Raw genomic sequence first — 12576 nt, forward strand, 5'->3', positions numbered from 1 at the left:
ATATTATTTTATTTTACACTATGTTTGAATTGTCATTCCAGGCACTCCCACTGCTTGTACTGCTACGGATGGCTATTCCGTCCTTGTGATCGTGAGGTCCTCGCAATCACATGGCCCAGGAGGGCCAGATCAGCAGCAGGGGGACTCCCTAGGTAAGTCCCCCCCATCGCGATCACCAGCGAGGAGGTAAGATTCCTGGGCGGCGTGGACATGCTATGCTCCCCAAGGATGGCATAGCACGTCCTCACCTGTGTCATCGCACACAATTTCTTTAAAACCTGGCTTCAAATCAGAAAAGACATACCACGCCCCTTTTCTATTTTTTCTATCCTTTTTAAATAATATATATCCATTTACATGAATAGCCCAATCAAGTGTTTTATCCCACAAAGTCTCAGTAATCCCAATTATTGTCATTCTGCTCCATGTAGGCCATAAAAATGAGTTCAAAAATACCCAGTGTTTACATGCTTTTTGCTATTTTTTGCATGTTATAGGGCTATAAGTACAAGTAGGATATTGCGGTTTCAAAACATACATTTTTAAAATGTATCAATAGTGACATTGTAACACTATTATCTGTCATAAATTGCTAAATAACACCCCACATGTACATATTTTTTTTAAAGTAGACAACCCAGGGTATTCAATATGGGGTATGTCCAGACTTTTTTAGTAGCCACTTAGTCGCAAACACTGGCCAAAGTTAGCGTTCATATTTGTTTGTGTGTGAAAAAAGTAAAAAACTAAATTGAACTCTAATTTTGGCCAGTGTTTGTGACTAAGTGGTTACTAAAAAAGACTGGACATAACCCATGGTATTGCAAATGGGGTGTCTTCTTTTGCAAATGGTATGCCATCATGGGGGTATATAGATATATATATACAATTTCATTCTAAGTGTATTTTGATATAAATATATATATATATTAATATCAAAATACAGTTAGAATAAAATTTCGTATAGATATATAATTTTTTTGTAATTTTTATTATTATTTTTAATTTTTTTAATTTAATTTAAATTATTTATTATTCGTATTTTATAATAATATATATATACAATATATATAGTTATTATATATATTATATATATACGTGTGTAAATTAATTATAAGTGTATTTTTATATTAATATATGTACATATTAATATAAAAATACACTTAGCATGCCATTATATATATGATATATAGACATATATTATATAGGTATAATATATGTCTATATATCATATATATACACATATATAATATAATTTTTTTTTTATTAACTTTCACTTTAATTTTTTTTTTTTATTTTACAGTTGCAGGGAGACTGCCTGTCAGCACAGACAGTCCCCCTGCAGGCAGAGACTAGGAAACCTATTGTGACCATGTGGTCGCCCTGTTGGGCGATCACATGGCCCCAGGGGTCCTAAACCGCCATGGGGAGACTGTCTGGGCTGCAGGCAGTCTCCCCACACTGGGAGCACCGCTGATCGCCGCCGGGGGAACGACGGCGATCGGGTAAGTACATTTTAAATTTAGGACGGTTCAGGACCGTCGTCGGTCGGCAAGGGAAAAATGCCGATGACGGTCCTGAACCGTCTAGCGTCCTCAAGGGGTTAAGGGGTTAAACCAAGTAAACACACAAGCAGCTTTCACAATAAATAGGTTACACTTCCCACAGCAAACAGATAACTGCAAATCTAATCCCCCCAATCCCTTTTGTGTGTCTCTTCCCCTCAGCCCCTTTGTGCATCAGTTTTTCTTCTTTCCCAGCCAATCTATGTGTATCTTTCTCCCTCTTTCCCTTTTATGGGACTCTCCACCCCAGCCACTCTTTGTGTTTCTTTCTCCTCTTCCCAGGTACTCTGTGTGTCTCTTCCCTTCTTGCCTCTCTGTACGTCTCACTTTCCCTCCCAGACTTTTTTGTGTGTCTCCCCCAGCTCCTCTGTGTGTCTCTTTCTCTCATTCCTAGACCCTCTGTATGTCTCTCTTTTACCCCCACATCTCCTCTCACCACTCCTTTGTAGCCTCTCCCCCCTCTCCTTTCCTCCATGTAGCATGGGCAAGCAGACCAAGGTAGAGGATCTTTCTGTATCCTCTACTTAGTCTGACAGGAAGCTGCTCGCTGGGTGCACAACTTCTTGTACAGAAGAGCCTCTACCACAGTCTGTTTGGCCATGCTACATGAAGTGACTGGCAGGAGGGAAAGTGCTTTGCTCACCTAAACATTATATGCCCGGGCCAGTGCGTCCTAAGGTAGCCGCTTGTGCCACCTTATGGTTGCATGGCCCTGATGGCATAGAAAATTAAATATTTGTTTACCCATCAGCATGAAACATACTTGAAAAAAATAACTTATTCCTTAAGAATACTAGACGATTAATATTTGTGATCTGCCATTTTATATCCATCTACCGCGGGCCTGTACAACCTGCGGCCCCCAGATGTTTTGAACTACAACTCCCATGATCCCATGGCTATCAGACCTGATTCCCTGGCTATCTGTTTCAGTCAAAAAAACATGAGCGTTGGCTGTTTCATTAAAGGAATCATGGGCGTTTTAGTTCAAAATCATCTGGGGGACCGCAGGTTGTTCAGGCCTGATCTACCCAGACATTGTCTTTTACATTACACTGTCATCCTCTCACACAACCTATATTTTTATCGCTTCATTTGTTATGTAATTCCATAATAATCTTCCACTAATTTCATAATAAAAACCTGAGACCCTATTTAGCTTCATGATCTAGTACACAGTGGCATGGACAGGTTAACAAATAATAAACATTTAAAAAAAAATGTAGAACACAAAATAAAACATAAATAATACAATGCAAAATCTTCAGACTGTGAAGAGTAATGCCTTTTACTGGAGGATGCCCAAAGGCTCTACAATATTTAGACCTTTCATGTGCCTACATTTAAAGAGATGTATGTTTTGGGGTTTAGAACACTGACTGTTTCTGCATTTTAGTGTTTTGCAAGTCACTTTTCATTGATTTATTCTTTATATACAGATTTCTGTGCCAATTCACCTATCATTTTGTAAACATTTACAGCTGTGGCAATAAAATTGTCTAGACTCAGTGTCTTGGTACTATCTCCTAATTTAGTGTCAAATTGTTTAAGAATGATATGACCTAGACTTTCCTGGAACATGAAAAAAAAAAAAAAACAATTTCAATCTCATTATTAAGTGTTGAGGGAATTGACTTGTCCGTTGTTACCTACGGCTGATCCTAACAGGATGGTTGTCATTGCCTGATAGTTCTGCAGATGTGCTAGCCCAGCCAAGGACTGCAAGTCTTCTGGGCACAGGAAAAACCTCTGGGTCATGTCAAATTATTACTAAACAGTTACTGTACCTGAACACATAACCACTATTGTAAAGCTGTAAATGTAATATATCTTAGGCTGTACACCACTGAATACAACTTTCAAAAACCCTAAAAGAGCTTGTCTACCATTTGCAAGAGTAGACAACCCAATGTATTCAAAATAGAGTGTGCCCAGTCTGTTTTAGTAGCTACTTAGTCACAAACCCTGGCCAAAGTTAGCGTTAACATTTGTTTTTTGCCTTTTTTACACAAAAACTGCACTTTCACTGATGATACCATCATCATGACACATTTTACTGTTTCAAAAACTCATATTTGTATTCAGTGAAGTCTCCCGAGTATAACAGACAGGCTTTATGTTGTTTATGAAAGTTACAGGGTCAGTATAGGGATAGCCCATTTCAGTTTGCTAGATTGGTTTGCAGGGCGTATGTTGCCTTTGAGACCATATGGCTGCCAAGGAGTGAGAATTACCCCCATCATTGCATATAATTTGCAAAAATAGACAACCCAAGGTATTCCCAATGTTGTATGTTCAGTCATTTTTAGTAGCCACTTACTTAAAAACCCTGGCCAAAGTTAGTGTTCATATTTGATTTGTATTTTTTTTACAAAAAACATGCATTCTAAGTGTATTTTGATTTCAAAGATAGAATGAAATTACATATATATTTTTTTAATTCTTTTTTACATTTATTTTGTTGATTTTTTTTTATTATTTTATATTTACTATCAAAATAAACTAAGAATGATATCAAAATATATTATCCCAAAGCGGATAGCCGAATTAAGTAAGTATCTGGTGGCTCAGGGGCTGCACAGCGTTTTGCTGCCATAACAGTGTTTAAGCCCACTTAATGTGGGATGGCATAGAACATTGTAATGATGTTAAGGTGTTAATGGCTCTAAACTAAAACATTTATAATAATGACTGAATTAGCCTGGAACTCAGTTCCAGGCTAAAAGTAGGTGCACCAATGTGTATTTTTTAAATGTAATTGTATTCAGACCTCACAGATGCATAATTTTTAAATATAGGGAATAAGTTAGCGTAACATTAAAAATCATGGGAGTTATAAACAATGTCAATAAATGCAAACCAGCGCAGCTAGAGTAGAAAAATCCAACTGTTTATATAGTAACAGAGTTATGTCCTACTTCAATTCCTATGAGTGGCAAATTGATGTATGCAAAAGATAAGCCAAATCATATGGAGTGGTTAAGGTGCCTAAAATGTCCCTTTAACTTTCAACTATTCCTTCACAGTATGGAGAGATGCAAAATGCAGAGAATGTTCACTCTTTATTCATTTTAGAAATAGCATCTTTATACATCTCTATTAAACGTGCACCTGGTAAATGCTACATTATACTGTAATTCCTTTTTGTATAGGAAGGGCTAAGTGGTAAAAGTAAGAAAGATAATGATAATGTCAATTTAAAAGTCACTTAGAAGACCCCATAAAGAGTAATGTGTCCATTTCTACAGACCATTAGAACATTAATAAATTAGAGGAAATTCAAAGAAGAATATGGTCTAGTGGATAAATCACGTCAAAAAAGACAAAAAATATTATTTTGTATAGCTTGGAGGAAAGAATAGGGAAATGACTGTTAATTTAAATCACATATTTAAATACCGGGGAATCATTATTCATAAAGTGTGATTTAAAAGCCATTGAATATAAATTTTAGGAGAAACAGTGATGAGTTAATAGTTGATGGATGGATTAAATATCCTTCTATCAAGCATAGCAGATGTATATATATATATATATATATATATATATATTTTTTTTTTTATATATATATATATATAAAATTCAGAACTCTACATAGTAATTGCTTCATTGCTTTACAGGAAATGTCCAGTTCTCGAGGCACAGAAGAATCCCACTAAGTCCATCAACGTTACCAAAACCTGCCTATGCTATACACAGATCACATAAAGTATTTTAACAGAAATTGTTAAATAAATCTAATATCAAAGTATTTAACTAGGAAAGATAATTTAAAGTTTTGGTATTTTGCAAATAAAGTTTTGGTATTACCTGCTGTCTCTAGATTTTTTATTATTTTGGGGGTAGTTGATTAAGAGTAAGAGTCAGAAGATATGGATAACAAAAATAGAATAAATATAATTCTATATGGTTATATTATATATATTGGCACAGTATAATGTTTGCACTATATTCTATTTATCTTGCAGTATTCCAAAAGCCAAATGTCTGTGAAACAGAAAATAATGTAGTCATAATGGTAAATGCTGTTCTTACCTTTTTCCTTTTACCTCCGCCCTTTCATCAGAATGTTAAGTTTCTAAACAGACATTTTAATAGCATACAATTATCTTCTTAATACTTAATATAGTTTTGGAACAGATGCACAACTGAGTGGCAAAATTGGTCCTCACTTCCCACAACCTCTACTATAATTTTTTGGTCAAAAATGCTAAAAGCCTAAGAAATTTAATCTTGGCTTCCTATACAGCTACCGTTCTCCCTAAATGTGATGATTAATGCTATTATAAAAAAAAAGAAAACCAAGGCTATGAACTATTTTGTTTTTCTTTTTGAATACATTTGGGGCCAAGATCCAGAATACAACAAAATATTAAGCAGTTTCTGTATAGAAAGAGGCATGATGATTTTATACCAATAATGGGTTACTGGTAGACATTATGTCATGTTGTATTATAATAGATTTTCTTAATCCAAAAATCAAATAACTCATAGAGTCTATTTTTATATTTTTCTCTCCCCAACCTCCAGTAAGACATTTCAACTACCTGAGTGAGAATTGCTCTACACTTGAATTAGCCACCATATAGAGCATGATTCTAAGGATCTCTCCTGGTCGTAGCTTTCTGTCTGGTAATCTGATGAAGATATTTGTATCCAATTGTTGTTCAAGCATGGGATCGACCTCAACTGGTTGATATAGGCTGATACTACCAATTCGAAGAAGAGGATGTTGAGTTGGTGCTTCTCCTCCCCTACGTGTGCCAGGTTCACTCTGACACCCTCCACTAGAGTCTGGGGTATGTAAAGTATAAAACAACTCTACTTGGTGACTTTCTCCGTTAAGCTCAGCTCCATCAGGTGAGGATTTCTGCCGTCCCATGGGTACAGCAGCCAGCCCAAACCAACTCAGAGGAAGTTCAGCTTGAGCAAGACAAATAGCTAAACTTCCTCTCAATCTGCAAGAACTCTTAATCTCCTGAATTTCTCGAAAAATATGAAGTCGGACACATGGCAGACGCTCGGTTACTACAAAATCATCCCAATCTCGGCCAGCTACATAAAAGAGAACCTGTACTGTGGGTTGATTGGCAGGCACTCGAGTTCTAATTATATAGGTTCTAACTTTCCAGTTTACAGTTAGTCGATCTGAAACCTCTAGTGTGCTTGAAGGTTGAAGTAACTCCTTTGGCAAAACCTGTCCTGCAGCAAAAGGTCCCAATGTAACATTTAGAATTGGCAATTCCCTTGTCTGAAACACCACAAAGGGCTCTGAGCGATGAAGTAAAGGGGTGCTTGAATTCCATGTTGGCAAGGGTCCAGCCTCGCGCAGGAAGAAGGCCAAGCGAGTATTGGACAGGCGATAGCTAACTGGAAGGATGGCAGCTGGAGAAGGTGGAAGGGCTGTTGGATGGGCAGCATTTGTAGGCAGAACTTTGCAGGATGCTGAAAAACAAAAAATAAGGATATGAAAAATATTTCTAACAATTCACTGCATAGTTTCCAAACCTACCTCATCAAATTCCAATATAACAATTTCAAACAGGTTACTAAACATTTTTCTTTACCATTATGGGATAGGCATAAGGCTGCCCTAGACTTAAGATAAGGCCAGGGGCTAATTAAAGTATTTAGACATCATATTCTATGTTTCTATGTTTCATTCCAAGACATAAGATCATCAAACATCAGGTAGGGACATACAACATTGTAATACATTGTGAATTGTGTAAGCTTTCAGAACTTCCATGCACACTTGTCTTTCTGAAGTAACCATAAAGTAAACGTTATTATACAAGTAATTTAATTGGTACTAGAATACATCTTAGCAGCCAAAAAAGTATCAACGTTTTCAGCTTCAATTAGGTGTCAAGTTACATTGCTCCCATTTGCAACATCTTTACCAAATATGAGCACATCCAGTATGGTCATTATCATATTTTTGGGCTGCAAGAAACAAGGACCTGCAAGCAGTGTCCCTAACATCTCTTCATGTGGAATGGTTGCTAGCCCTGTGTTACATGCCTGGTTTACCGAGATAGGATTGTGACATGAGTGGACCCTGATAGTTTGTAGGATCCAAACATATTCTGGTTGGGATTATGTAGCAATTACACACTATTCTAAAAAATCAACAGCACAATGTACTACCTGAGAGGTAGTACCTGAGACAGATTCCTGAAAAGCAAATTCCAATATGTACATCTATAAGCTATACATTGTGCTAGGAGAGGCAAAGATTAAAGGAACACTCCACACTGTAAAAAAAAAAAAAAAAAAAAAAAATGAAAACACAGTTTAGTAGACATAGTAGACATACCCCCAATTTTTATGCATGAATTTACTGGGTGTCGTCTAAAACAGCTTGAACACGCTTCAGTTCTTATGACTGGCTCCTTTGTAAGCCCTTTCTTTTCTCCAGTAGTGATTTTCAGTCTCCTCTTGCAGAACTATCCAATCAGAGGCTTCTGATTGAGAAGCCTCTTTTTCTATTCAGCCAATTTGCACTATCTTGCAAGCCACTGCGTGCTTGTCAGGTTTTTTTTTTCAATTCAAGCTATTATTCTAAAGTGCGAGAATATTTTAGAGTAAGTGTTCTCGTGCGCCTTTTCTCTAATCCGCATGCTATTTGTTCAGTGGAGAGACTTGTATATAAAAAATAAAAAAAAACACCACCGTGCATGGCTCTCCTGAATACACTCACGCACTAGAAGATAAAAAAAAAAATGTTTTAATGACCGGTGTGTAGGGGGAGAGTCCAGAATTCTACTATAACACACCTGACTACTGCCATTAGCTCAGTGAAGCTAACGGAAGTAGAAAGTATCCTCTTTGGATGCAAGTAGGGCTGAGCATGCAGTTGATTCCCCCCAATGAATGCACATAGCATTCCACAATACAAGGCATTTGGATCCAAATATAATTCTTATTTTTCTGTACATTTACTTCTAGTCTGATCACAACACAAAGATGTAATCAACAACGTGTATGGCTTCTACAAAACAATACTGTATCGTGTTTTTTTATGCCCAAGTCCTTTTAAGAAAATGTAATGCAGAGCGTAAGGACATTTCTTTAACATTCTATGTTTGGATTAAACTGGATCTCAGCAGCCGTGCAGCAATACATATTGACAACTTTATTTTAGAGCAATAATTTCTACTGGAAACAAGGACCTTCCATCTTTCCAGGTAACATGGGATGCCATCACAAGAATATATTTTTCAGAGCTAGCTACCGCATCCCTTTTCTTTGATTTCTTTTTAAAGCTTAAGCACAGAATACAACTATTTTGTGTGATTGCTGTGAGGAGGGGCGGTGGGAGACTACAAGCTGAGAAAATCACTGAAGCATCTTTGAGAGCAGCTAGAAATGTTCAGAGCAGCGATCAGTTGCTGCTCAGTGCTCTGATAGTTTCTTTAACATTAATGTCCTGAATTTTAGCTTGGATAGAGCTCCATGTTACACACAAAGTGGGTGGAAAAGAAAGGGGAGTTGTTTTGTCACTGCTTTTAATGGAGGTTAGGCTAAGAGTATTTTGCTGTTTAGTATTCACACCCAGTCTCTTTGCTGAATGCAGAATCACCACGCAGTCAGATCTTGGCCAGAACTCATCAGGGAGATGGGTATGTGCCAGACGTATGGAGGACAGAGTTGATCTGTTAACCCACTGATGAACACAAGAGACCAAACTATTCTAACCAAAACATTGCATTGGAAAAAATATAAATATGTAATTAACTACTAAGGTCTAAAGTCACTACTTGCTCAAAATAATAAAATAAAAAAACAACGTATTTAGAAAGAGTAGGTGAGACGACTGTAAATTGAGATCTGCAAAGTCACAAGTCACAGCTCAATGCGGCTTTGAGCTATAGAACAATTCTGTCTATTTGTGTGTATGTGTGTGTGTATATACACACACATATTTAATTAAAGGAACATTCCAGGTTAGATTGACCAATTATCTTCTTATGCATAAAATACCGTATATACTCGAGTATAAGACGAGTTTTTCGGCACATTTTTTGTGCTGAAAAAACCCCACTCGTCTTATACTCAAGTCACTGTCTGTATTATGGCAACTTACATTGCCATAATACCTACCAGGACAGCCGGGCTTGTAATGAGCCAGGGAGAGGGGCTATATTATTCCCTGGTGGTCCAGTGGATGGGCTGAGCAGGAGGGGGGCTGGCAGCGAGCTGTTACTTACCTTTCCTGCAGCTTCTGTCCTATGTTTTTTTTTTCTTTTTTCAATAATACCCTTCGTCTAGCAATATTGGTATGTTGTAGGGATTTTCCTGTCAAGTTACATATACTGAGCTTAGAGAAAAAGGGAGTTGGACCTAAAGGGACACTCCAGACACCCAGACCACTTCTGCCCATTGGAGTGGTCTGGGTGCCAACTCCCACTACTCCTAACCCTGCAAGTGTAATTATTGCAGTTTTTTATAAACTGCAATAATTACCTTGCAGGGTTAACTCCTCCTCTAGTAGCTGTCTACTAGACAGCCACTAGAGGGAACTTCCTCCTTCATAGCACAGGAAACCTGTGCTACAGCGTCGCTGGACGTCCTCACGCTGTGTGAGGACCTTCAGCGTCGCTCATTTCCCCATAGGAAAGCATTGAAATTATTTTTCAATGCTTTCTTATGGGGAGCGCTAATGCGCATGCACGCATTAGGTCTCCTCGGCCAGTGGGTGGGATCAGTCTCGCCCACCGGCCGACGCAATACAGAGGAGGAGCATCACGGAGGAGGAGACAGCGGCGAGGGACATCGTTACTGCCTCAGGTAAGTGACTGAAGGGGTTTTCACCCCTTCAGTAATCGGGGAGTGGGAGGTGGGAGGGAGAGGGACCCAACAGTGCCAGGAAAACGATCCGTTTTCCTGGCACTGGAGTTTCCCTTTAACACTTACAACTAAATAATATGCTGTATGAGCTTTTACAAGCCTTAACAAAATAGACTACTTTGTAACAAGGTAATTCACAAACCTGTTAATTGTCAAGAATTTACCAGCTAATTAGCATTAGGCGAATACATCTATATTAGAACTAAATCTTGGACACGTATGCTTTACAGTTTTTATGCTTAATTCCTGACAATTCAGTTTCAGTGTTAACCCGAAAGAAACCTTTTTATGATCCACCTAGTCCAAACTTTTTTTTAGTCTAAATGATGAAAGTTATTGTCAGTTCTCTTGACCTAGAGTTATCTCACATATTAATGCACATCAATCTGCTGTTCAGCTGACAGTGTAGGTACATTATCAGTACAGCATGAGGTAAATCAATACTATTGAGAAATGGTGTGTAAGGACAAATATGTGGGTTAATGGAAGAGAGCAGCATTCACGCGTTTCTAGGTTTTAAAACCAGTCAGATTTCTCAGTATTGCTAGGTCATACACATGTTCTAACTAAAGAAAACAAACGTAACTGATTCACTATAACTTATAGCATAAACATTTTGTGAAATTGTATTGCTTCTTCTATTGAATTAGTTAAGTATATGTGTCTTATAGCCAGGTGTGTATCTGAAAATTAATACTATACTTCCCAAGTGTCCCTATTTAAAAGGGGCAGACATTAGTTTTTTTCCCAAATCACTCTGTCACTCTATTCAGTCCCATTTTCCTTCCTATGAGCTCCATATTGTTGCTGTGTCTGAGCGAATAACAGAGCTCCACAGCAATAATATTCACAGTAATATATCTTCAAACTACATTGTTTTGTTTTAAATTACAAGTTAAATTGTTATTAGTAAGTAACCTAAAATTTAACAACCCTGCTCCTGACTATACCCCTACTTAAACCCTAAAATTAAAGTGTCCATCTATGTCCATTATAAATGTTGGGTGGTATGGGAAATATATACTGCAAGCCATCCATAGTTTACTAGACAAAAAAACCAAACATCTATACAGAGAAACAATAGAATTGTCCCTCACCTTAAGATGCAAATTTGGAATATTTAGAGTACTGGTTAGCACAGCAGATTGAGAACAATAAATAGTTTAGGCCTGGAAATTACTCCATGTATGTATATTACATGGGCAAAAAATTGGGTTCGGTTCGGCACTTCCAAAATGTGGGACTTCGGGATATTGGCAACTCAGCACTACGGCACTTTGTTCGGTTCGGCACTTCCGAAATTCGGAACTTCGCCAATTCGGCACTTCCCTACCCCTAACCATGCCCCTAATGCTAACCCCAACCCTACTAGGGTTAAGGGTAGGGTTAGGGGTAGTGTTAGGGGTAGGGTAAGGGTAGGGTTAGAGGTAGGGTTAGAGGTAGGGTTAAGGGTAAGGTTAGGGATAGGGGTATGGTTAGGGTTGGGGTAGGGTTAGGGGTAAGGTTAGATTCCTGTCATCATTACCCTCATTTTACCTCCCTCTCCTGTTTTGCCACTTTTCAGAAGTCCGAAGCACTTCCGAAATTCGGCACTTCAGCAATTTGGTTTGGTTCGGAACTTTCGAAATTCGGCAATTCGGTACTTCGGCACTTCAGCTATTCAGTTTGGTTCGGTTCGGCACTTCCGAAATTTGGCACTTCTGAAATTTGGCAATTTGAACATTCGGAAGCATCCGAATGTACGAAATTCGTCCGAATTTAAATTCGGACCGAAATGAATTGCACATCTAATGTATATTGCTTCAATTTTAGGCTTCCATTTTCCTTATAAAAGTACAAATGTTAAAGAATGCATTTCAGAGTTAATACTCTTTCTATCTACCTACCTATAGATCAATCATGGCCTGGCTCTCTACCTTTATTAATACTTAGTACTTATCTGAAGCCCAATGTTGAATATATAACAAGTAAGAAAAGGGGTGCACTCACTTGTGCAGTATATTTAATTATGTACATTGAGGGATTCTGGAGACATCATCATAAACAAAAAGATAATATGTCGAGTGATTTATTAATGTGTACAGAACCTTGAGATGGCATTATTTTCCAATAACACATGATTTTGTCATAATGTATCTTTTGAATTAAATGATATTGA

At 37.7% G+C, this 12576-nt stretch overlaps 1 protein-coding gene across 1 annotated transcript in view; it reads right to left on the reverse strand.

Annotated features, from left to right (window-relative positions):
- The window catches only part of TMEM132E (transmembrane protein 132E), a 447844-nt gene that overhangs the window by 67889 nt on the left and 367379 nt on the right, over window positions 1–12576 (reverse strand). Inside the window, exon 2 of the mRNA XM_063457191.1 lies at window positions 6113–7010. Within this exon, the coding sequence (XP_063313261.1) occupies window positions 6113–7010 (898 nt within the window). The remainder of the gene's footprint in view (window positions 1–6112; window positions 7011–12576) is intronic.

This window comes from Pelobates fuscus, chromosome 1, assembly GCF_036172605.1.
Source record: "Pelobates fuscus isolate aPelFus1 chromosome 1, aPelFus1.pri, whole genome shotgun sequence".
Taxonomy (NCBI): Eukaryota; Metazoa; Chordata; class Amphibia; order Anura; family Pelobatidae; genus Pelobates; species Pelobates fuscus.